Genomic DNA, 26944 nt, shown 5'->3' with positions numbered 1-26944 from the left:
ACCACACGCACGCACATATACGCACGCACGCACGCGCAAACAGACCCGGAAAAGATTCCGCATACGGCATACATAGATCAGAAGATCAACGATGTATTCTGTGTGGTTCCGGATCAATACCCGTGGCTTCCTTCTTTTTGCATTCTTTCATGCATTCGATCCTTCAGGACTGACTGGCCACGAGGCGATCGAAAACAATGGTGGATCGAGGACAGCAAAGGCTGCAGACGGGATTCAGGCCCTTAGTCTATTTATTATCTTCCCAGCAACAACCAAAGCGCCCAGGAATGAAGAACAGCGGTGGGCTAAAGCGTGGAAGGAGCGAAAAGCGGCATCGACTAAGTGCCGTGCACATACGCGATTCACGAGTACCACCTTGTTCTGGTCTGACCCAAAGTACATAACACTGCATATTCCTCTTTTACGCAGTTTTTTTTTTTTCTTAACGCAGCAGTTCCGCTGCCCAAGCGCCGTTAGTAGCCATAGAGTCATAGAGTACGCTGCTTGATAGATCACCTGAGGACGCTGCACAGAGGTAGAAAGAAACAGAGAACACCTAAATATAATCCACTCCGCACGCTCTCCTTCCATCCCCCTTAAATAAATAAGCCTTCTTTTATGGAGCAAGTAAAACAGAAAGAATGATAAACATCGTTGCTTCAATAGATGCCTCGCAATAAAATAAAGAAGACAAAATTAGGACCACAAAAAGAAATAAGAACGCAATCATTTGTAAGACGGCTTTACACAGGCTATCTGGCAAGCCTGTGGCGGTCCGGCACGAGTTACGCACTTGGCACAAGAGAGGGTGATCCCATGATTTTTGTTTTTACAGATAACTCGCTCCTTTTGCGGCTATTATACTTTCAATAACGGCTTGGAAGTTACCTCAGCCTGCACCACCGAAGTACTCTACGTAAAAGATTTCAGTGAAAGTAAATAAATAGGGACCGAACTGAGCAAGAATATTGCCACGTTTCCAAAAGCAGCCACTAGGCGGCTGCTCTTCGCAAGGCGCGTGCACCGCCGTGTGAAAGAAGAAGAAGATCGGTTCCGGCCTTCTCTGGGTGCTCTTGGTTTTGTTCTCCGGTGCCGTCCACGTCACCCCCCATTAAAGCCTTTCGGTTACGAGCCCCAACGGCTACGTAACACTGGTGGAGGTGCATTCACGATCCCATGTCCCGGACCTCTTCTCGCAGCGGTTCAGAGAGTCCCGACCGACTCCCGCTGGTGTCTACGCCCGTTCATCGCAGCAGCCGCCGCGTTCACGGCCTCTCCCCAGAGTTCGGTCTCCTTCCCGACCGCCGCCCCGTCCAGCTTCATCCCATGGCGCAGGCGAGTTCCCCTCATCTGACCCTCCAGCAGCCCCGTGTACCGACGAGTTTCCATGGCGCTCCTGCTGAAGACGTCGACGACTGGCTTGAACAGTTTGAACGTGTGGCCAACTTTAATCAGTGGAGTTCTGCCATGAAGCTGCGCAACGTATACTTCGCGCTGGAGGACGGCGCCAAAACCTGGTACGAGAACCGGGAGACCGGTCTTCAAAGCTGGGATGCCTTCCGCCAGCAGCTGCGCGATACGTTTTCCAGCCCCGACCGCCGCGACCGAGCGCGCCGCCTCCTGGAAGCCCGTATCCAAAAGCCCAACGAGAGCGTCGCCATGTTTGCCGAGGACGTGACCCGTCTTTGTCGGCGGGCTGATCCCGACATGACGGAGGCCGCGAAGTTGCGCCACCTGATGCAGGGGGTAAAAGAACATCTTTTCGCTGGTTTGGTGCGGAATCCCCCCCAGACCGTTGCCGACTTCATCAGTGAAGCAACCCTCATCGAGCGAGCCCTGCAGCAACGCTCCCGACGAAATGAGTCTGCGTGCGTTCAGCCCTTCAGCTCAGTGGCCGCTTCGTGCAGCGCCAGTGAACATTCCTCTTTGCGAGCGTTGATCCGAGACGTAGTTCGCGAGGAGCTCCGGAAACTCCACATCCTCTCGCCTGATCCCACAGCCGCTGCCCTCACTGAAGTCGTGCGCGAGGAGATCCGGCAAGCGTTTGCACCGCCTCAGTTGCTGCCCGAGCCACGCCCTCTGAGTTATGCAGCAGCTGTCCGTCAGCCCGCGGTGCCTCCCGCGCAGCCTATCCCGTTCGACTCGCAGCCGCCGTCCGTTCTGCCGCCACCCTCCTACCAGCGGCCACCGCAGCAGGGACTCGACATGCAACCACCGGTCCGGAAGGCCGACATCTGGCGCACTCCTCGTCAGCGGCCGCTCTGCTTCCACTGCGGGGAAGCCGGCCACCTGTATCGGCGCTGCCCCTACCGGGAACTCGGGCTTCAGGGATTTTCACGTCACGCCCCGCGCCCACGGTTCGGTGAGCGACCTCGGGAAATCGAGGAATACCTTGCTGCCCAGCAGACTTCACCGAACGGCCGCCAACGGTCACCTTCTCCCGTCCGCTACTCGTCACCTAGCCGTCGTACTTTCAGCGATACGATGAGGGGGCGGTCGCCAAGCCCACGCCGGGGAAACTGAAGGCGGCGACCTCAGGGGGGCAGGTTGCTGAAAAACGAAACCGACGTCCCGAAGACCCCCCCGTGACGACGCAGCGTGATTCCGTGACTCCGAGTTTCCCTCATACCGATGACACAGCTAGCGCCGACCTTCCCGTGCTTGTTGACGGGCACCCAGTGACTGCTTTAGTAGATACAGGAGCAGACTTCTCAATAATCAGCAAGAATTTCGCGGATCGGCTCGCAAAAGTTAGGACTGAATGGCCTGGACCCCAAATTCGTACTGCTGGTGGCCACCTTATGACACCTTTAGGGCGTTGCACTGCACGAGTCACCATTGCCGACTCCGTGTTTGTTGCGGTTTTCGTTATTCTGCCCAACTGTTGCAAGGACCTCATCCTCGGCCTTGACTTTTTACGACAGCATGGTGCCGTCATTAACGTTCCTCGCCGTTTGGTCACGTTTTCACCGCCTGCACCGACTCCCGCAGACGCCGAACGACGCCACGCACCTTTGCGCATCCTTGACGCGGATGTAACCGTGCCGCCCCGCTCATGTACTCTCGTTACCGTCAGGTGCGATGACAAGTCCAGTGCTGCAGGGGTGGCCGAACAGAACACTGAGCTGCTGCTCCATCACGGCGTCTGTGTTGCCCGCGGTATCGTCCATCCGACCAACGGCCTCGCGGATGTACTCCTTACCAACTTCGGCAATGAGCGACAACGCATCGCTAAAGGGACCACGGTCGCCTACTTGGAAGATATCGCCGAAACTTCTGATTGCATCGCACTCCAGACCGGGACATCTGCCAGCCGAACGGCCCAATTCGCCCTCGATGTGAACCCCGCTCTATCACCTACCGAGAAGGATCGACTTGTCGGGCTGCTCTGTCAGTTTCAAGACTGTTTCTCGTCTGCCTCCGCGGTCAAGCAGACGCCCCTCACCAAACACCGCATAATAACCGACGAACGTATCCGACCAGTCCGACAGAACCCATACCGAGTGTCACCGCGGGAACGCGAAGTCATCGCTCAGCAGGTAGACGAAATGCTGAATGACGGTGTCATACAGCCATCGAGGAGTCCCTGGGCTTCACCTGTCGTCTTGGTTAAGAAGAAAGACGGCAGTCTGAGATTCTGTGTTGACTACCGCAAACTCAACCAGGTCACAAAAAAAGACGTCTACCCGCTACCACGCATTGATGACTCCTTGGACCGGCTGCGCCATGCGCGCTACTTCTCCTCGCTCGATCTCAAAAGCGGTTATTGGCAGATCGAAGTAGACGAACGGGACCGTGAGAAGACTGCGTTTGTCACGCCGGATGGACTTTACGAGTTCAAGGTCCTACCGTTTGGATTGTGCTCCGCTCCAGCGACATTCCAGCGAATGATGGACGCAGTCTTATCCGGCCTTAAATGGCAAACTTGTTTAGTATATCTGGACGACGTTATTGTGTTTTCCCCAACGTTCGAGGAACACCTCCAACGCCTTTCCACCGTGCTCCGGGCTATAAGATCTGCCGGCCTCACGTTAAAACCTGAAAAGTGCCACTTCGGTTACGAAGAGCTCCTGTTCCTGGGCCACGTCGTCAGCCGTCGAGGTGTTCAGCCCGATCCCGCCAAAACTGCAGCCGTCGCCAACTTCCCTACTCCCTCCGACAAGAAGACAGTCCGGCGGTTTTTGGGACTCTGCGCCTATTACCGCCGATTCATTGCAAACTTTTCACGAATTGCTGCCCCGTTGACGCGTCTCACCCGAGATGATGTCACCTTCGCCTGGACAGACGAACAGCAAAAGGCATTCGATGACTTACGCCACCGCTTGCAAACAACGCCTGTGCTTGCCCACTTCGATGCCCATGCCGAGACCCTGGTTCACACGGATGCAAGCAACGTAGGCCTCGGCGCTGTGCTCGTACAGTGGCAGGATGGCGCTGAGCGAGTCATCGCGTACGCTAGCCGGACTTTGTCTCGTGCTGAAACCAATTATTCCACCACCGAGAAAGAGTGCCTCGCTGTTGTCTGGGCAGTGATGAAATTTCGCCCGTATCTTTATGGCCGCCGCTTCCAGGTTGTGAGCGACCATCATTCTCTTTGCTGGTTGACGAACTTGCGCGATCCCTCCGGACGCCTTGCACGTTGGAGTTTACGTCTACAAGAGTTCGACATGACCATCGTGTATAAGTCCGGACGCCAGCACAACGACGCCGACTGCTTGTCCCGTTCGCCTATCCAGTCGGCGAACGAAGACGAAGAGCCGGACTTCCCTCTTATCGCAACTGTCGACGCAGTCACTGTTTCGCAGCGCCAGCGTGAGGACCCGGGACTCACTCCCCTCATCGACTTCCTGAAAGCGCGTACTACGGAAGTACCCCGTCCCTTCGCCAGAACGCACTCCTCGTTTTGTCTCCTAAACGACGTGCTCTACAAAATCAACTTCTCTCCCACGGGAAGGGATTATCTCCTCGTCGTGCCAGACACTCTCCGCGACGAAGTCTTGCAGGCATGTCATGATGAGCCCACCGCCGGTCATCTCGGCTATGCTCGAACTTTGGCTCGCATTCAAAAGAGTTTTTACTGGCCCAAACTTGCGGCGGCAGTGCGCCACTATGTACGAACGTGCCACGAATGCCAGCGACGGAAAATACCGTCTGTAAGGCCAGCTGGTTTACTGCAGCCTGTCCAAGTGCCCAGACTTCCATTCGAGCAGGTTGGCATGGACTTGTTGGGCCCTTTTCCAACTTCCTCCTCGGGCAACCGGTGGATAATAGTCGCTACCGATTACCTCACGCGCTATGCTGAAACAAAGGCCCTCGAACGAGGCACGGCAGCCGAAGCAGCGAAATTTTTCGTCGAGCGCATCGTCCTCAGGCACGGCGCCCCGTCAGTTGTCATAACGGACCGAGGCACAGCTTTCACGGCCAAGCTGCTGGAATCCGTCATGCAGCTGAGTGGCACTGCCCACCGTAAATCCACCGCCTACCATCCACAGACGAATGGCCTGACCGAACGTCTCAACAAAACTCTCGCCGACATGCTGTCTATGTACGTGGACGTTGAACATCGGTCTTGGGATGACATCCTACCGTACGTCACATTCGCGTACAATACGGCACAACAAGAGACCACGCGCATGACGCCCTTCTCTCTGTTGTATGGCCGCGAGGTGTCCACCATGCTAGAGGCCATGTTGCTCCTTAACGGTCATGACCCCGAAGCTGGTACCGAGGAATTCACTCAGCGCGCCGAAGAAGCACGGCAGCTTGCGCGACTGCGCATCCGGACCCGGCAAGGCCGAGACGCTCGGCGTTACAATCACCGCCACCGAGTAGTGACCTTCGAACCGGACGACATGGTGTGGGTGTGGACTCCGATTCGACGCCGAGGGCTTTCCGAAAAACTGCTAAAGCAGTACTTCGGTCCCTACAGAGTGGTCCGTCAGCTCAGTGACGTCACATACGAACTTCTTCCAGCCGGCTCTTCTACTTCTCATCGCCGCCAGCAGAAGCCCGAAGTCGTCCATGTCGTGCGAATGAAGCCGTACTTTTCGCGCGAGCACCGCTAGCTTACGAACTGCTTATTTCCTGCCATGTTCTTGTGAACTGCTTTTCTTACCTTCTTTTCTTGCGCATGCATCGGGTCGATGTTTTTTTTTTAGGGAGGGGGGTAATGCCACGTTTCCACAAGCAGCCACTAGGCGGCTGCTCTTCGCAAGGCGCGTGCACCGCCGTGTGAAAGAAGAAGAAGATCGGTTCCGGCCTTCTCTGGGTGCTCTTGGTTTTGTTCTCCGGTGCCGTCCACGTCACCCCCCATTAAAGCCTTTCGGTTACGAGCCCCAACGGCTACGTAACAATATAATGTTAGAATAAGGGCAAGAAAATAAATAGATGAAGAATGAAATATAACGAGGTGATCACAGCCGCTCACAAAAACTGATATGTTCTCTGTCGTCGCTTCGTTGGCTTTGCTCAATACAGTGAAAAAATTCTAAATGGAACTGTGTAACAAATGTTTTTGAATGTGTATTGCCGAGTAGTTGTAAATCGGCAGTCCGGACTATTGACTACCTATTCACTTTTTGGTTATTTAAATACTGCATGCTGTTTTGTTGTCTTCATGGGAATACCTCTGTTTTAAAGGCAAACTACATGCAGTTCTGACCATAGCCGAGAAGTCCTCGGTCTTCGCACGACATTTAGCCGCTCCGTTTCATTTTAAAGCTTTGCTTTCAAGCGGAAGCAGCGATTTGAAGTCGATGCGTGAGAGAAAGAGTTTCCCTCACACTGACAGAATTGGGAACGCTCAAGATGCAATACAAGCCAGACCGCACCGTCCAGTCGAAAAATCGTGGCCTATAATGTTTCGGCAAAGGCTGTACGCAAACTGTTTTGCATAAGCTGGAGAGAATCTTAAGTTTTCCTCTCTCTCTCTTTCACTCTAAGGATAAATTTCCAAACTCTCTCTCTTGGCTGCTAGCCGGTTCTGACTTGTACTCACTGCCACTGTTTGTGAGCGAACTACTCGCCAAGGACGCAAGTGTTAAAGCGTTTCCTGAAGCCCCTAGGACCCGTCGCGTTCTCAATTGACGCCTCTTTAACAAATGCGCATTTTGGCTACACGGTTCAGTGCGTCAAATCTACGCAGCCGAAGCTCAGTCGGAACTAATCGGTTCGATCATTAGTCTTCATTTTATGTTTCAGCAATAACGACCAATCCACCAATGTGTGCGAAGGTATCGCTGATAAGAGGAAATCTTTCCTCGACCCAGCCACACAGGCGCATCCATACGGACACGTTTAACACGTTCAGCTTGTGCCGCAAGGTTGCATAGCAAGCAAGCATACCACGCGCACTTTCGCTCGAACTTCGATGAGGTGAAGACGGAACACCTCTATGCAGCGTGCCTCCATCCTTGGGAGATCGCTGGCCGGCAAATATACATGCCTGCAGATGGTTAAGTGCAGGTACACTCAGCGTCTTAACGCCATTAATCAGGATCTGTTGGTTTGGCGCTCACAATCCATTACCGGTATACGCCTATCATTACACGTCGTCCAAACCGCGGCACGGAAATGGTAACCGTATTCGCTATAAAGCGCTTGGTTCGCGTAACTGCAGCTGCGTCCGTGACATGTGACCTTCGGTTACACGGCGTCCATCCGCCATTGCTATCCGCGCGGATCAAGCTCAAACTCAATTAGTGTTTCTGATCACATCCACTAGGCGGAGGCGATTAATCTCTCGTAAGCGCAGCCAGTTTTCATTGCGACCATCGTCTTATGAAGCGTTCGCGCACGAGGTTATAGTTATTGCAGCACTCTTTCGTAGGCTAATTCAGAGTGGCCCAGAGAGCTGTGTCACCAAAAAGACTTCATTTCACTACTGACATAATATTCGGCAGGAACTCAAATCCGATTGCTAATTAGTGCTAGGGCAGATCTAAGCTCTCTTCGACAATGAGTACAGAGATCTGGAGCTTTTGCTGACTCCTTGCAGCTAATAACCAACAATTCTGAATGAGAGCATTTTTTACCGTGAAACCATTGATGGATCCAAATTTTCATATTATTTAAGATTTCACTGTAACAACCAATATATCCGCGGATTACCCGACGCTAGTCTAATTTTTTTTTCTATTATTGTTTTTCATATCGTCAAAAGCGTACCCCATTAGTTTTCTATGGCAGTCTTAACTGTTGGATGCGATTGATGGAAACACTTTGAAAGGGAGATTTTGCTACATATCAAAAAACAGACCATTAGATTCCAATTTTTCATAACAGTATTTCAAAATTTTCCAATTTTCAGAATATTCTTCCGAGAATGTTGGATACGACTAATGAAATAGAAAGTGAGTTGCCTATCCAACAAAACCAGACAAGAAAAAAACTCAGCATGTTTTCGCTACTCAGCGGAAAAAAAAAACAAAAAATAGAGCGAACATTGCATAGAGTTGTCTACGATTGACACTAATCTCGCTTACATGTTTCTACTGCGTCGCTGGCACTCTGTCTACGAACACCTACGTGCATCTATTGATACTCTGTGTGGAAAAAAAAGATACTGAGTAGTTGCATTAATGAGGAGATGAGCTTTCCTTGAGCATTATTTTGCTTTCAGTGCACAGTCCCTCGACCTCGGCCCCTGTTCGAACCGGACGGCCTTTATTTTTGTAGTACATGTTGCGGATATGTTTTGTGCTTATATTCTAGTTATTGCAGTAGTCTCTGTAGGAAGCGGCAAGTCTTCTTTCGCAGGGTCTGAGAGCACTGATAAAGTGACCTGTCGGCTGTAAAAAAGAAAAGGTGGAGAGAGAGAGAGAGAGTTCTCTAGGTCTGCAACTTTAACGAGAGATGTAACAAATCGTCTTACAGCGGTTAGTTTATGGATACAGTGGAACTGGCCAGCACAACAAATCTTTTGCCAGCTGCACTTCCAATGTAGCGCCTACCATGTGTGGCGTCAAATTAATGGGGTCGGTCTTGGGCTAGCCATCATACTCCGTCATTCATTTCCCCTCAGCACCGCAGCGAAGTTGCTATAATGCAATTTGAATTGGTTCATGAAGAGAAAGAAAGAGCGAAAGAAGGAAAGAAAGAGATAAAGAAAGAAACAAAGAAAGAAAAGAACAAAGAAAGATAAAGGAAAGAGAGGAAGAAACAGAAAAATAAAGAGGGAAAGAAACAGAAAAAGAAAGAAAGAAAGAAAGAAAGAAAGAAAGAAAGAAAGGAAGAAGGAAAGAAAGAAAGGAAGAAGGAAAGAAAGAAAGAAAGAAGGAAAGAAAGAAAGAAAGAAAGAAAGAAAGAAAGAAAGAAAGAAAGAAAGAAAGAAAGAAAGGAAGAAAGAAAGAAAGAAAGAAAGAAAGAAAGAAAGAAAGAAAGAAAGAAAGAAAGAAAGAAAGAAAGAAAGAAAGAAAGAAAGAAAGAAAGAAAGAAAGAAGCGCTGCCGCGTGTCACGCTGATTCGGAGTGTCGCCAGCACGAAAGGCAACGAAAACAACAAAAAGAATTTCCAATAGTTTTTATCTTTCTCAAGGGTCGACAAATGGCAAGCGATATCGGTATCTCACCGGTTAAGAGAGCTCTGGAACTCACCAGCATGGCATGGCCACGACACCTTCTCGATGGTGCTCTCCTCTCGACCGACCTATAGTCTACGCTACGCTTCGGGCAAAGCTCGCAGAACTGTTTCTACGATCGACCGAACACAAAGCTTTACAGCGGCCGGCGCAGGCGAAATGAACATCAGTTTGACCACGGTTGATCTACATTTCCTCTCGTATGCCACGAACAAAGGTAAATCTTAAAAGGGCATCTTAAAGGGAAAAATGATGTTCGATTCAGGTGCGGTATACGGTGACGCTGAAGCCGTTTAGCCCATCGTTTTCCGTTTACCCGCATACAGATATCGCCGCAAAAAAAAAATAATAATAAAAATAAATAAAATTTTGGCAAAAGCTAGGCATAAGGGTGAAAGTCGAAGGACTCGCTTCGAGTGTCTTCGCGGCAGAAGCGTACCCGACCCGTGTGACATGCGTCCGGCAAGGTGCCGGAGACAGCCAGACGCTCTCTAGTGACGCACAACCTGGGGGGGGGGGGGGGGGGGGGGGGGGGGGGGGGGGGGGGGGGGGGGGGACGCGAGGATGACTTTCGATAAGTTTTCATCGCTTATTCCTTCTTTTTTAGTTTCCAGCGAGAGGTAAAAAGAGAAGGAACAGTCCGACAGGCGGCCAGAAACGCTTCTCCTGCACCAGTGCCAAGTTTTCTTTTCTCTTGTTTCCGATGCTACACGGAATCGCGAATTAAAGCGTCCGATGCTGCAAGGAATCGCGAATTAAAGTGTACTTGTTGTTGGAACATCTACAGCCTCTTTCTCGTCGTTTTATTTTCCTTCCGTTTTGCTTTATCTCTTGGGAATCGAGTCTTGGGAAGATCCTCCAAACAAGGACGAGCTCATCGACTTCATTTACCCCACGCGAAGGCGCGCCGCCCTGTCAGGATTGTGTGAGCGGGTTGCGCAAGCAGTAAACAGTTTTGTCAAGGCCATTGCGGGACGCCGCTGAAGGCGAAGGCTACAGCGTTTTGAGCAGTTCGCAAGTGGGCACATTGGCAGACCACCTTTGTATCCGTCTTGCCACTTCTCGCAAGTTCAGCCTTGCCTCCTCTATTCTATGGACACACTGACATGCCCATGAAACATTGAGCAGACTGAGTACACACACGTATAATTAAGAACCATGATGACTGTTGTTCTATTGCAACAAATGCTCTCAGCACCAAAAGTAGAGCTGGCGCTAATACTAGCGTCATTTCTTGTTCCTGCGCCGATGCCTTTATAAAACTCCGGAAATGACGTCCGGGTAGGAGATTGCGTCGTTTGGCCTAACCGGAAACTGTCGCTTTATCGCGTGGTCTCAGTGCACAGTTATCTAGACGCGACCGAGCCGTAAGGTTAGCTAAAAGCCGAAGTCTTTTTAAAGCGCACGGTTTATACAGCCAGCTTTATTACTTCCGTGTCAGTCGTTTTATGCCCAGTCTTGACGGAGACACTTGAACGTGTCTGATCTTCGTAGAAAATAGACTGAAGTTATCGATAATGTTCGTAAAGCTTCTATAGAAGGTTTCTTCATTCTCATCGCTCTGCAGTGTCCACTGCAGCCAAGCATATTCAGCAGTTTTTAATCCTACCCTCTAAACAGAAATACGCCTATAGGGGAGTAAAAAGGAGTAATCTTTCATTGCGTACTCCTTTTTATAACAGGAAGTGCGCTAGAGGACAAATTTACACTCTTTTCACTCCTTTATGTTTAAAGTGTAAGCGCTACAGAAATAAACATTCCCCCTTGCTTTATCTCACACGCATACGCCTATAGGGGAGTAAAAAAGAGTAATCAGTCCTCTAGCGTACTCCATTTTATAACAGGAAGGGCTGTAGAGGTCAGCTTACACTCTCTTTACTCCTTTCTGTTTATAGAATAACGCTACAGAAATAAATATTCTCCCTTTCTTCGCCTCACACGCCTCTCCCTGCCTTCTCCCCCCATGCGCAGGCAGCAGCACATCTGGAACATCACCGAGCCCGTGCTGTTCCAGAGCGGCGTCGCCATGCGTCCGGGTCAGCCCCCGTGGTTCCTGGGCGCCATGGGCAAGACCAAGGTCGTCTCCAAGAACATCTCGGCGCTGGCGCTCATCACCGAGGAGGCGAGCCGCAACCTGGCCCGGCAGCTGAACCTCACTCCCCGGGACGTCACCTTCGGCCTCACCAAGGTCGACGTGCGCGGGACGCTGGCGCAGGCGCTCTGCCCCTACAGGACGGGCAGGTTCGCGCCACCCTGCTCGGCGGAGCGCTTCAGGCGCTACGACGGCTACTGCAACAACCTGCAGAACCCGTACTGGGGCAGCGCCAACCTGCGATACCTGCGCTTCCTGCCGCCCAGTTACGCGGACGGTGAGTGCCTTCGATGTGTTCAGGTCCCGCCTCTGTTGGCTTGAACTCTTGATAGAACCCCCCCCCCCCCCCCCCCCCCCCCGACGAAGACGACTGCTCACTTCCCCAATTGTTGCCAAAACCTCGATGCACCGATGCCAACGAGGCAAAGAGCAGACCTCTGGCGTGAACTGTGGATGTAACCAGAAGTTCTGGATAAGCGCATTTTTCGAAGGGAAGTTGCTTTTGAACTAATGGCTCATACTGCCGTCCGTCAACAAAGCGTGCCACACGCGTTTAACTAGGGAACTAAAAAAGATAGGAGAAAACCAAGTGTTGCTACAGATGGAGGAGAAAAAATGAACCTAGAAACCAAGTTTGATGACTGTAGATCAAATAGTTAATTAATTATGCATAAAAATGTCGAAATTGCGTCGAAATAGCGCGGACGTCGATATAGCCACGGGAATGGTGTGACATCACATCCATCGGAAGTCGTCACGGCATAGTGTCCTCGGCTTTCGCCTCTGAACACTTTAGTTCTTTAGTTGCCAAAGTGTCTTCGGAATTTTTTTTTCGAACCGAAATACTGCACCACAACAGTGAATATATCCCCAGATGCCCCCTCGGGAGGCTTGTACTTTGCTGCTGTTTGTTGTCAACAACGCACCTCGCTGCTTTTTTTATGATGGCATTCTTACTTGACTTCTCGGTGTTAGAGCGGGCCAAACTTTAAAATCTAGTTTTTGCTGTGCATAAGAAGATTAGGCCATTTCCAACAATATGTTCGTAACAGTGTGTTACAATATCCCACACTTGCCTCATAATTCAAAGCGATGTCCAAGAAAGCTGGAGATTGTGTCCGCACTCGCTGCCATGCCACAGCAGTGCGTGATGAAGCGGAAGCTTGTCGTCTGTGTTATTGTTAATTTATTCATTTAAAGCAAACTGCCGGCCATATGACGACCATGCTGGAGGCGCAACGATGAGAAGAAAAAAGTAGCACTGCGCGCTGTAGTACGAAATAGTAAGCGAAACAGGAATAACATTAAGCAAAAGCAACAAACAAACTGCAATACCCTCGCATTCAAAGGGGAATTTTTTCCATGGAATCAGTTACGGTTAATAGAGGTATGGTTGGCTGGTTAGATTTAGTCCCCACGCATTGTCGAAAAAACAAAATTTTGAAAAACGCTGCTTCTGTCATTACGACGCGTTAAAGAATCACCTTGAAGATGTCTTGCAAGCCCACATCACATCTCAATAAGTCGTAGTCATGTAGTGAAGGGTGACGCAGGACGACTCAGATGTTGTCATAAACTTGCAGAAAGTATAAAGAACGAAACCAGTCTCTATACCGACGCGCCTCCCAATAGCACCGTACAAGCGTCGAGGTTATTGACAGCGTTGCACGTACAAATGGGACAAACGGGTGATGTCAAGACAAACGGCGTCCAAAATTCTCCTCCCAGTAACGTTCGGGTTGCCCGAGAACGGGGTCACGCTCACTATGAACGCCTGCGAACGTAGACGATGACGTCTCTGTTTCATGACGTTGGTTACAAGGCAGCGTCGACGACCCACACTCGGCGGGCTGTGGGCTGCTCTGTCGAAGCTAGGATGAGAAATAGAGGACAAAGAAAGAAGTATGCCCGTAGAGGACTGCTTGTCTTCGGTTGGGGACGAGTTGGCAGGAGAGAGAAGTATGCCACAGCTAGGACCCATCGCCATTGTAAGGGCTCAAACTCTCACGGGAAAAAAAAACATGCTGTAAGACACTAAACGCATAGTTGCGCCTCTGCACTGTGCTACTTGACGGCCCTGTTCGTTTAACACGGACGCCCTTGAAATATATTTTTGTTTTTGTTTTCCTCGCCGTGCGATTGCTGCGAAGCCGGGCATCATCGACGATGCACTGTCCCCGCATTGCGCCGAGCGGTGAAGGTCACGTGAAGGAGGCAGCCCGTACCGCGATAGAGCGCGAAACTCCGGTTGCTGATAAGGATACACGGATGACAACTTTATAAAATTATTGCTATTAGTGAAAACCGATTCTGTGGCCCTTTGTGGCTATAGGCTGATGTTTGGCCGGCAGCGAAAGACGCATTTATAGCTGAGAAATTGGATTTTAATACAGAACTTTCTTTTTTTTTTTTTCGCCACTCTATTCAAACTTATCTCATCAAGACCGAAAAGGACTCCATGATCACAGCTTGGAAGTAAGTGGAGGTGTAGCTTATAGGAAACGGCTTCCATAGACTTCATCCCAAGCCCGTCAGCGCTCGACTCTCCCACCGCGCTCAGATATGTAACACGCCAATAGGATTAGCGCCGCACGTGCCGGCATTCAACGCTTGCTTCCACGGCGCATCGTGCATACGTAGGGACTCGCTTTCTCCGATTTCCTCACGCCCTCACCACGCGGCCGAGTGACGTCAGTGGCGAGTTGCCGAACACGGGGGGAGAAAATACAGCGACCCTTTCCAACGGACGGGACCGCCGTCGAAAGGAGACTCGGAAACCCTCCGCATCCCATTCATCTCGCACGATTCGCGCATTACTTCGCCTTCAGGACGCGACCGCTACCTACGCGGTCGAGATCGCCGCCGGATCCACTGAAAACGTGCCTTATCTGAAATGCGCACCCTCCCGTTGCCAGCACCCGGCGAGCCTAGGCCAGCCAGCCAGCTCGACTCATCCGCAGTTGTGTAACACAATAGGAGGTCAGAGTTCAACGCGAGCGCGATCCGCTCCGAGGTGGGAAGCAAAAAAAGAAAAGAAGGGCCAAACAAGGTCACGAGCCAACGACGGCGTCGACTCGCGCGCGCGGGCCGTAATTTTTGTTTTTCTTCTTCGGCCGAATTACACGTTGCGGCGCTCGCGTCCGTCCGCGCGGAGGAGAAGAGAGAGAGAGAGAGCAGATGGGTGAGGAGGAAGTGGGAGTTATTTTCTCACCGCCAGGGAACCGGGTCACACACGGGGCGACGCGGATCAGGCGGAACTAAAGCAGCGCAGCGCACTCCGCGGCGGTGAACCAGAAGGGAAGGGGTGTAACAGTGAAGTGAAAGCGTCTAACGGTTGTTGCATATGTATATTACGTGGCGGAGTAACACTGCCGGCCACTAGGGAAGTGGTGTAGAGGAAGGGGACTCCAAATTAAGTGCGGCCACCATGGGTGTTCTTTGTAACGTGCACTGAAATCCGAGGGTAGGGGCGTTTTTCCAGTGATCTGGACGATACGGATAGAGCAAAAAAAAAAAAAAAAGCTTTAGGACTTGAGCTACCTTCTGCAGCATAGGGTGATAGCGACAGTTGTGCTGTTTCTACGCCCCCCCCCCCATTTTCTACGCCCGTCCGAAACTCTGGATGCCAACTTAAAATATCTACTCTAAGAGGACGGGCCCGCCAAATTACGTGGCCGCAGAGTCCCACTCCCGGTATTATCTGCACTCTCCTCGGCGTTCAGGCGAAGGCCTCGAAAGTTTTCAGTTATGACATATGACGACACAGGACATACCCGTTCGCCCTGCAGAAACGAAAGGCCGACTGATGTGACCTTGCTCGCTGGGCATTTTTGAAGACGGCTTCTCGCTGCGGTGCCGAATCTCAGTGACTTCCTGTGGAACAGTTAAACATTTCTTGTATCGCGAAGTTCGTAACATCGAGGTTCGATCGCGCTCGTAGAACGAGTTCGTTGCAGCACCGTGATCACGCGTCTTTCAATGTTTTTTCATCGGATCTGTGTTCACTTCATCTGAGGCGGCCAAGAGTCAGTTGAAAGAACGAGCTTGAGAAACTATCTGGAATGACGTGGCCGCGTCTGAAGCAAAATACGAATGACTGGAGGTCTCTGAAAAAGCCCTTTGTCCTGCAGAGGTCCCAAGTTTTCAGTTGGTCATGAAGGAGACGACGATGATGCTTCGTACACGTGTTAGTGACTAAGTTCGGTGCGCTAGCTGAGATGCCTGCACTTATGAATTCTACATGAACAGCTCACCGAAACCACGAAAATAAGCGTGGAGAGCTCGTTTCTGTTGGCGACAGCTTACGTCACAGTCTTCTATAACTTCTGCCGTTCTTTATGGGGGTTTAACGTCCCAAAGCGACTGAGGTTACGAGTGACGCCGTAGTAAAGGGCTCTGGATATTTCGACCCCAGGTGGTCGAAATTTGCGGAGCTCTTCACTACGGCGTCTCTCATAGCCTGAGTCGCTTCGGGACGTTAAAAACCCATAAACCTAAACCTACCCCCACCCATAATGCCAAAATACCCACATCTGACCTGTGTGTACGCAGAAGAACCTGCAACGCGAATCGCTGTGCAGAAAGCTAAACTGGCGCGAAAACACAGATCAAAGCTTGTTCGATGTCGCTCAGTGCCAGACGACAAGCAATAACGCCGTCGTGAGATATTTATCGCGAAGGATAGAGTGTTCTTCGTCTCTATGATGTCGCGGAAACAAAAACAACGCCATCATTTGCCGACGCTCGCAGCAGCCGCAGCGGTCTCGTTCACGTCGTCAATCGCGCGACCGACCGCTTTATACATAATTCATGCCGACAAAGCCACTCGAGCCCCGTATGCGTCACATTGAGCGCGGGCCCCTGCCAGTGTTGTTTCCTCCGTTGTTTCCTGTCGCGGCGTCGACCGGCATCGGAGGGCCTTCCGGAAAGGATGGACCGCCGAGTGGGGTTACGGCCAACACGTGGCGTCCTGTCTCTGAATCGGTGATGTCAGCCGAGCATTCTTCCGATTGTCAGTCGCGTTGTTCAGCACAGGGGATGAAAGACAAAGAAACACTGAACACACACGGTCTCTTTTCGTCGCCTCCCGAGGAAAAGGTTGTTAGGTTGTGGTGAAAGGAAAAGGCGCGGTAACTGATTCCCTCTTCGTAAACTGCGCGTGAGGGAAAAGGCGAAAGGGAGGAAATAACAGCTATAGCTTTATTCACTCAACCGTACCGCGTTCCGTTCTCCAAAGACCTAACATATCACACCCAGCAATTCGGGACAAAAGCATTTTTCAACGGGAAAGAGTTTACGAATGCAAATTTTTCGTATATTGTAAGGTTTCACTACGACAATCAATATATACGCGGATCTCCCGTCGGCAGGCTTACATTTCTTAACGTTTCGCTATTGTGAAAAGCGTTCCCCATTAGTTTATGGTTTTGGTTGACGGGGTTCTACGTCCCAAAGCGACTTAGGCTATGAGGGGCGCCGTAGTAAAGGGCTCCGGTACTTCCGACCACCTGGGGTTCATTATCGTGCACTGACATCGCACAGCACACGGGCCTCTAGAATTTCGCCTCCATCGAAATTCGATCGCCGTACCCGGGATCGAACCCGCGTCTTTCGGGTCAGCAGCTCAGCGCCATAACCACTTAGCCACCGCGGCGGCTTGGTTCCCCATTAATTTTCTACGGCAGTCTTAACTGCTCCATGCGAGCGGTGTAAAAACTTTAAAATAAAGAATTTGCTACGCATCAGAATGGACCACTGCTTTCAGTATTTACGTAACAGTACCTTTTAATATTTCAATATTAAACATTTTTTGCCCAAGAATGCCGGACATCTGCCGTAAATGCAACACCAAAAATGTCGCGGTATTCATTATATTCGTGGTATACCGCCTCGTAGCCTACTCACGGCCACCCGTCACGTAACAGCTTGAACTGGTACACCAGCTGATTATACAGTAAACAAATAAATTCAATAATCACTCAATACAGAGCGAAAGTCACGCACATGGCGCATGCTAGTCCCCACAAAAGGCACTGCAGGTCAGCCTCCAATACGCATAGCGAACGCATACGAAACAACAATGCAATGTGGTGGCCTGTAGGCTCTGCGCCCGCACGCTGTCTCCCCCGCAATGCCATTTCCGCGATACTCGCGTTCCCGCCCAAATGCGCAGTGTTGTAACCAAACAACCATCGATGGGCATCGTCTCCTTCCTTTTGCTCCTTTTATATCGGTGAGCCATACGCGCCGCTCGTGACTAGACCGACCCCGCACATACCCTTCTCTTCCGCTTCGGCAGCCCGCATAACCACACGTTCCCACGCGAAGCCACATACGGACGGCTGGCATATAGACACATCCAACCCCCCCCCCCCCCCCCCCCCCCCCCCCGCCGCCACTCCGCAAACAACCATCGACCAGTCGAGCGGCGATTCCGTGGAGCGCCTGTCTTTGCCCCGCTCGCGCGGAGAGTCTTTTCGGACGGGTCGTTCGATTTTTTTCCGCGCGCCATCGCCAGTCCTCGAAACAACGACTTCTCGGCGACGCGAGAACAAAGGAACCCGCCGACGAGGACGTCGTCTTCGTTATTCTCTTCTCTCTTTCTCCGCCTCCTCCACTTCGTGTTTCTTTTTTTTTTTTATCTGAATCCAATTTTCTCTCTCTTAGAGGGGACCCTCTTCTTCTTCGAGAAAAGAAACACGATTGTTTCCCCTTCCCTGGTTTGTTTTTAGTTTTCTATTTTTTGAGAGAGAGAAGCCAGCAAGCACCCCCTTTCTTTCCGCGGCCTTTCTTCGCTTCGAAATGCGCTAGCGTCTTCAGGACGGAGAGAATTCATCACGTCAGAGTGAACTTGTTCCTCGACACTGTGTCGCGTCAGCGCTAAAGGAGCGGCGGTCCGTTCTCTTTTCACAGACACGATGCCACATGTAAAGAGAGGTAACGGGGCTGTTGAGTGAACGCCGACCAGCACATTGTCCTCCCGGGAGTGAGTGAGAATAAGGGTGGTTCCCAGAGAAAAAAGAAAGAAAAGAGTTCTGAAATTTGGCTGGTCCTCTAAACAAGGTCGGCAGAATCGCGGTTCTTGTCGCAGCGCCCGAAAAGTGAACTGAATGGGACAACGAGAGTGTGTGTACCATGTCAAGGATGTGAACGTGCACTGTGAACGCATGGAATGTATTGTACGCTTACATCTACATTCCACGTCACATGTACTATCAGCGTCAAATGAAAGTCGAATAGGATAAATGTAACCCCACAACAAATACAAATACACAAAAATATTAGGTGCTGGAGAATAAATACAGGCAACTTTCATTTACACTTCCATGCAGCTGTCTTTGCGCAGTAGAGGTTTATGTTTTTATGGGGTTTAACGTTCCAAAGTGACTCAGGCTGTGAGGTATGCCTTAGTGAACGGGCTCCGGAAATTTCGACCACCTGGGGTTCTTTAACGTGCACTGGCATCGCACAGTACATGGGGAGTCTAGCGTTTCGCCTCCATCGAAATGTGACCTCCAGAGACCGAGAATCGAACCCCCCGTCTTTCGGTTCAGCAGCCGAGCACCACAACCACTGAACCACCGCGACGGCTGCGCAATATACAGAAGACAAAATCAAGTGTTCAAGTAGTCAATCTACGTCAACTAAAATACTCTCCTTTTGCTATTTCGGCTGTGTAATTTGAGTTCTATTCCACCTTGACATTACTTACAGTTAGCGCTGTAATGTAAAGGCTTCGGGGGCGGCCACTTCACAGGTCTTAAGCTCACCCGAATTCACTGAGGATCACCCGTGTATCTACAGACGTAGTTGATAGCATCGAAGAATGCATGGGCCCCTATGCATGGGCCCCTTAACAGAAGGTAACCATGCATAAAGAAAGACCCTGTTGAATTTCATCCAGTGTGAGGCAATCCTGGTGTAACACGGATCACCCTGCATGTTTCTGAGTTGCGTGTACGCTAAAAAAAAATAGCTCCACATCGTTTCAGAGAAAAAACACCGCGCCTATACCCTGTACGCACACAGATGAACACCCCCCCAAAAAAAAAGTTATGCGATCTTTAAGGGCAGGCTCATGACTCGCCGGCGTGTGCGGCCACCGGAGTTGTCCCACCCTAGCTGTCAATCAAATTGATGACATCATCAACATGGTGTAGTATGTCGTAACACGAAATTAATTGTCACACCTTAGCTGCCAATGATTAGCAATTGGTGACGTCGACATGGCGTAGTGTGTCGTAACACGAAATCGTCCAATTAAATAAGTAAAAATAATAAATATAATTAATGGAAACTGATGACGTCATCGACATTGCGCAGTATGTCGTAACACAAGAATAATTAAAAATAATTATTTCAGAAATTAAAAAGTAAACAGTCGACGAAAAATGATGACGTCATCAAATGGCACAGTATGTCGTAACCGGAAATGTACTGCACATGCGCGTGACGTCACCTATAACGTCATCACCACAGTAACAGGGGCAGCAACAGAGGCGGAAATGGCCTGTGAGAGCGATGTGTTTCCCCGAATTTTTCTTCTCACTGGTATATGCAACCTATTATAGGATCGATGGCGCGAGTCTATCACCTAAGCTCACCGCGTCGACGTTGAGGAGAATTTGCGAGCTGATGAATGACCCACTCAACACGCTTAGACAGCGTGTCACCCGAGTGAACCTTCATTCTGCAAGCATCAAGGGCGGAAATGACCAGGAATGTGTAGTGACATTTGCACGAGCAGCCTTGTGACGTGTCTTAGTGCCCGCGTGAATTTCCTAACAAAAGCATACAGTGAATTTCGACATGCTCGCAATAAAGTTTTGACTTTCCCTTTCGTCTTGCCCGAGGCTGACGGGACTTGCCGATCAGGCATCAAAGCTTTCGCACCTCAGATGCGGCCGTGAAAGACGGGTCTTACCAGAAGCAAGATAATCTAAAAGATGAAATGAATGGTTAAGCTTATGTGCTGGCTGTTTACATTGCATGGAACACCAAATTCAAATGGCAAGTTGGATTGGTCTTGAACTGGTACAGATTCCCGCTCTCAGCAGAACAGGAAGTACAGGGCACCGAATCTTTGACCAGAGCTAATCTGCGCTATCTTTACGCCGACATCCAGTCTAATTATAAGATTCATCATTTCATCGTCTTCAACGTAACTTTTGCCCTGGCAATATCCATCTTTCACGAGTGCACAGCCTCTGGTGCACCCATCAGTGACCAAATGCTGCCCCATCAAGAAGTCACGTCAGCCTCGGGCTACTGTTAAGGGAACTACAGATGAATCTTAGGAGACGGCTGAGTCGGGCTAGTTGGTTCATGCTGAATGGTACGACGAAACAGCGCTGACGGACGGGACGGAAGAAGAAGAGACAGACACATGCGCTGAACTAGCAACCTAACCATTAGTTCAGCGCATATGTCTGTCTCTTCTTCTTCCGTCCCGTCCGTCAGTGCTATTTCGTCGTGCCATTAAAAATGAATCGTTACTGGCGCAGTCGACAGGATCTTTACAAGCAGCGTAAAGACGACAGCTCCGGGACATCGGCAAAATGAATTGGGGGGGGGGGGGGACAAAAAGCAAGACAGACATTTAAGGCAGACCTTCCCTCTGGGCCAACGTAGTTTTCGGAAGTATAATGGCGTGCGTGAATTGTAGCCATTACCATGTCAAGAAAAATTCGCACTGTTTATTGTATCGATTAACGTGCAGCTTAGGAATCAGAAGCAGTTTATTGGACTAAAAAAGAAAAAATAAATTCAGGGGGCGCTTTGACTGTCTAAAGTGGGTAGAGGCGGAAGCGTTTTCCGCACCACCTTCGCTGTTTCTGTGGCACTGGTGGCGTCACATATAATTGAGTACTAATTACTAAGTGATGGCAAATCACTAATTCATTGTTAATTACTGATTAATGCCTGAATACTAATTAACTAATCATTAATGACGCTTACGCTTCACCTTTGGAGTGGAACGCGACAACGCGTTGTAGCGCTGCCAGGGAGTCCACGGAACGCCACCACCCGTTCGGCGCGATGCCTTGCCCTTTGAACGCAACGCTTTTTGAGGAAAGGAAATGGCGCAGTAATTCTCTGTCATCTCGGTGGACATCTGAACCGCACCGTAGAGGAAGGGAGGTGGGAGTGAAAGAAGATAGATAAAGAGGAGCCGTAATGAAGAAAATGAAAATTGTATTTGAGGAAAGGAAATTAAGCAGTAACTGTCTCACATGTCTCGGTGGACACCTGTCAAAATTCAGGGAGGGGGGGGGGGGCACTTTTTTGACCTAAAGTGTGGTCACTGATGTGTGGTTAAGATGTTAAGCTTCGCCCCTAAGAGAAGAACGCGACAGCGTCTTGCAACGCTGCCAAGGAGTCCATAGAACGCCATCGCCCATTCGGTTCTACGCCTCGCTCGTCGGTAAATTGGTTTTTGAGGAAAGGAAATGTATCTGTCTCTCATTTGTCGATGGACACCTAAACCTCACCGGAAGAGAAGGGAGGAGGATGGGAGTGAGCGAAGACACCGTATTCACTAGACGCGCCTTTGTTCATTCCAAACCATCGAGCTGGCATGGCGGAGTGGATAGCATGCTCGTCTCTCACGCCGAAGGCCGCGGTTCGATTCCTGAGCTCGACCAATTTCTTAATCGGTTTTATTTATTTATATGGCCTGACTAGTAAAGCTAATTAGGCTATATGGGTAATTAAGGAATTAACGAAGCTCAGTCCCACTTACTGGAGCATCACTATACGATCCCTTCAATTGGTTGCATGGTTACTAGCCAAGGTGCAATTGGCCCCGTTTGAAATTCGCGCACTGTGACGTCACGATCGTTTCCACCAATTGAAAAGCGTGACATTTTCTGTCGACAACTGCTGCTTACAACGATGAGACATTAAAGGCTTCCGCCTTAATATAATGTAGAGAAAAGGATACAGAAGGAGATCCAGTAGTCTGTGACTGTACTGGGACCTCCAGAAAGCGGAAAACACGGTTGTGAATAACACCCTGAAGTTAGTGAAATTTGGCAAGTGGTACTTTTCTAAGACAGCATAGGCGGTAGTCTCTTCTATCAAGCAGCAACACTCGCTCGAGGAAGTATATTGACGGACGTCTGGCCAGGCGCCGTGCAGGCCAGCCGGCAGCACGCGCACGCCCTGACGCTCGGGGCGACCTCGTATACATAACGAACGCAGCATCTGCCGCGGCGCGGACGGCGTGTGTTATGCCAACCTCCGAGCGGTCGCAGAGAGACGGCTGCCGGTATATTACACGTGCAAAACGCTCTCGGCAACACAGCTCGATGCGGTTCACCCTGCGGACGTAGTAGGCCGCGCAGCGATCGCGCCGCTGTAAGGCCCGAGATGTAAATGAACGACCTCGTCCGTCCGCGCGGCCCTCAGTCACAACGCATCGGGAGCGCGCAAGTCTCGTGCTCCGTCCGCGACGAGCAAGGTCTGCACGGCGGGGTTACGCGGAGCCGGTCGGGCGGCTCTTCATCGCCCGAGTTGGTTTGGCGAGCAGGCCTAGGACTGCTTTTGTTTCGCTTGCACCGGTGATAAGCGCGAAAGCAGCGCAGAGCCGGTTAGGTTCTGTGCAGTAGGATTGCTGGAGACGTCGCGAGGGGTACTCCAATGGTGCTAGGCCTTTCCTCTTTAAACGTACAGAGCTCATCACTTCCCATTCCCTTTGTCTGCTCTTAATGATGAACTCTGCAGTGGCTCAGTGGTCACAGCGTTCGGCTGCTGAGCACGTTTCGATGGAGTCGAACCGAAAAAGAAGACGCCCTTGCGTTGTGTGACGTCAGTAAGCGTTATAGAGTTGTAGGCGGTCGAAATTAATTGTACTACAGTGCTTCTTTCTTTTTTTCACTCTCTCTTTCATCTCTGTAGTCGCGGCGCAGTTGAGGTGTCCTCCGGCAGTGGAACAGTTATTGCACCTGTTCTTTCTCCCATAACCAGTCGATATTGGTAAGTGGGGCTAAGTGTACCCAAGAGACACACGAGCTGCCGACACAAACGACACAAGGAAAAGCCGTAGTCGAGGTCTCCGTGATTAATTTCGGCCGCCCACGGTTCTCTGAGGTGCGCTTCACACAACAGAGAACCTCACATAACGAATCCAGATAGAGATCAGTGGGAGGCACTGCTGGCCAGCTCAGAGCTACAGGACCAGATCCTCCTGGTCAGAAGAGCCAACAGGCTTGCGGAAGCCTCCAGAGCCCTAAAATAGGGGCTCCGACCATCGAGAAGCGTAACATAAGGTCAGCTCAATAACTAATAATTCGATAAACTTTATCCACTCACTCACTGAACGTGCGCTGAGGTCGCTACTGGTATTTTTTATTTCGCCTCCACCGATGTGCGGTCGCCGCAGCAAGGATTCTTTCCCCCGACCTTGGGATCAACAACTTGACATTCAAACCACTGAGCCACAGTGGCGGGTAATTTATTTATTAGTGTTAAGTGTTGAAGACTGACGGCAAGAAATCTCCAATTGTTCTCCGATTCCCTTTGTGAAAAAGTAACCATGTTAGTTGTATTGAACTCGCTAACCCACTGAGTGGCTCACTCCACGATCTCTCGGACCACATGAGCGCATGCGACACGTGTTCCCGAGAACCCCTGCTACTTCCCGGACCGCATGTCTCACATATGGCTCAGGCCCACTTGGGCAACACAGGCAGCTCACTAACGCGGGAGTTATTTTTTATAACCTACTACGAAGGCAATGATAACGCTTCTTACCAAAAAGGAGGCCCTTCACACAGCCACCTTCATCATCATCATCACTATCGTATGTCCACTGCAGGACAATGGCTTCTCCATTATACCTCCAATTAAACACGGTCATGTGCCACCTTGTCACCGCAAGCTCTCTAATCTCATCCACCCACTTAATTTTCTACCACCACGTGTAGACTTGACCCATATGCTGTGTGGTTGTGCATCAAGTGACTCCTACGCCCAGAACAAGGAACATTGGGACAAAGTACTAAAGAGTGTTTCACTTCACGACCAGCTTCGGGCTGTCCAGGAGGCCCGCGCGGCGGAGGAGAGCTTCGGGCTCTCTGTGCCTACGTGGGAGCTGCCCTCTACACCTGGCGCCTAGCCGAGTGTCCTTCAGGACCCCTACTGTGGGAAATAGTGTTACCACCACCACCACCACCGCGTGATACGCTTGGCTTTCTTTGGATCCACTCCGTTACTCTAAGAGGCCGTCAGTTATCTTCCCTTCGCGTTACATATCCTGGCCATGTTCATCTGATTCTTCTTAATTTCAGCAGGGTATGATTAACTCGCGTTGACATTCTTACACAGTGCAGCTATTGCTGGACAAGTGTCCAGCCCGCGGCTACATCACAAAGGCGGAGTTCGGCATGCTCCACAGCACTACAGACCAGATAGGGCCGAACGGGTGTCCCTCCACTGGCGGTTACCGGTGCCGTGGGTACGGGTTTAACAAACGCGACCTTGCCGCCTAGAATCTGTTGCGATGCGCCGGCGCTCGGAAGCAGGACCGACCGCATACCTTTACAGCGCTTCCTTTGGGCCACGAGAGAAGAGGGCCAGCGCGAGGCAGCCAGCGAAAGCAACATGCCGCTTGAAATGCAAATATACACAGAGCGGGACAAGGTCGTGCGATCCACAGCTCTCAATCTATGGAGGGTTTCGCGGTACAACCGAGAGCTTCATGTGAATGCCACGCAGAGCCACAACCGGCGGGCAACGCGAGTCAATGCGCATCTTGACCCGCTTTTGCGAATTCGTTATAGCGCGACTAAGCGTGAAAGCGACTGTCATGTCCTTCCTCCTTTTCTTGCGGATATTATTTCCAGAAGCGGGAACGGAAAAAACAAACTTGACACGATGTGTTCGATGTGAAAGTGAACGTTGTGCGGTACAGTCCTTAAAAAATGCAGAGGGCACTTAAGGCTGCTTACGTGCTGTGAAGGAAAAAAAGCATTGGTGTGTCATCGTGAGCGTTCGACCTCGACGCCGGTTGCGCACTGAGAAATGAAACGGAGACGCGCCTCTGAAAGCTAATTCCACAAATGTTGCATCCACAAAGGTCCGAGTGAAACACTCGGACACTCGGTTCGAATACCTCTCGCGAGCTAGCTTCAAAACTGACTAGGAGACGCATTCTATAAGCCAATGTCAGCCAATGTGCCACCCGCCACCAGAAAAGCTGAAGCGAAGTCGTGGGAAAACTAAAAGTACTTCACGTAAAAGGACTTCATGACGACGACAATGACCTAACGGTGTCCAGTTCTTCTAATCCACATTCAACGATGTGCTTTGAAATTGAGCTGGCCACCGATGAATAGTTCACCGATGAGACACGCAGAGGTCGCACAAGCTACAGTAGGATACAAATCATGAACGCAGCGGCTTTTCGCCTTCAAAGGAACCCCTTTCAGCCAATGGCTTCCGCCGATTCTCATGACCCTGCCAGCGTGACAATGCGGGGAGTGGCAGGTGAAAGGGGATGACCTCTTCCCTCCATGGTCGGGGATAGACCCCCCTTTCCATTGTTTCGCCGCTCTCTGCTTTGCCACGCTAGCATTGTCATGAGAATCGACCGACGCCATTGGCTGTAAGGGTGTCTTTTGAGGGGAGAAAAGCCGCTGCTTTCTTGAGTTGTATCCGACTAGAGTGACCAACGACCCTGTTTTCACGGAATGACCAGTGGGACCACAAGCGAGTGCGAGAAAGAGGCTTCCATTTAAAGTGTATAACACCCTGTCCCAACTGCAGTATAGCCTACTCCCATCCCCCTTAGCTTCTCTACGCAAGACACATGCGTCTGACGCACGTATTCCGCTGCGGCACGGGGTCACGCGGCCAAGGTGGCGTTACGCACTTGTGAGCGCAGTGCCTCCGTCGGGGTGTTTTTCCTTCGCCTCTTTCCTACTCGTCCTCCGTATAATCGACGTCCTTCCGCTGCCCGCAATGCAACACATGGCTCCATTCCTGCGAGTTGTTGCGATCGAAATCACTCCCGCAACACCAAATCTCGGTTGTTTTCATATCTCATAGTCCGAATGAGCGCTGTGTTACGTCAGGGAGCTTCCGAGGTGTTGTCTCTGAAAACGTTCTGTCTGCTGCTACTGTGCTGCTATTGTTGGTTTAGGCGCCGTCGCCGACGAATGACTGTGTGCTCTTTCAGATTTTGCCGGCTGCTACACCAAGAGTCTTGCATTATCGAGATTACGATCGTAGATAAACTAGGGCAGCGGAGGGGTGCTTAAACAGTCGACGGGTGC

At 50.7% G+C, this 26944-nt stretch overlaps 2 protein-coding genes across 2 annotated transcripts in view; one reads left to right on the top strand and one right to left on the bottom strand.

Moving 5' to 3' along the window:
* The window catches only part of LOC149336261 (solute carrier family 60 member 1-like), a 309160-nt gene that overhangs the window by 177428 nt on the left and 104788 nt on the right, over positions 1–26944 (bottom strand). The window lies entirely within an intron of this gene.
* LOC149336264 (uncharacterized) overlaps positions 1–26944 on the top strand; it is a 102709-nt gene that overhangs the window by 49561 nt on the left and 26204 nt on the right. Inside the window, exon 2 of the mRNA XM_089552794.1 lies at positions 11549–11946. Coding sequence (XP_089408920.1) covers positions 11549–11946 — 398 coding nt within the window. The remainder of the gene's footprint in view (positions 1–11548; positions 11947–26944) is intronic.

This window comes from Amblyomma mixtum, chromosome 7 (assembly GCF_055824585.1).
Source record: "Amblyomma mixtum isolate Tamu chromosome 7, ASM5582458v1, whole genome shotgun sequence".
Taxonomy (NCBI): Eukaryota; Metazoa; Arthropoda; class Arachnida; order Ixodida; family Ixodidae; genus Amblyomma; species Amblyomma mixtum.
Note: the sequence above shows the minus strand (reverse complement) of the source record. Positions and strands in the feature narration are given on the sequence as shown.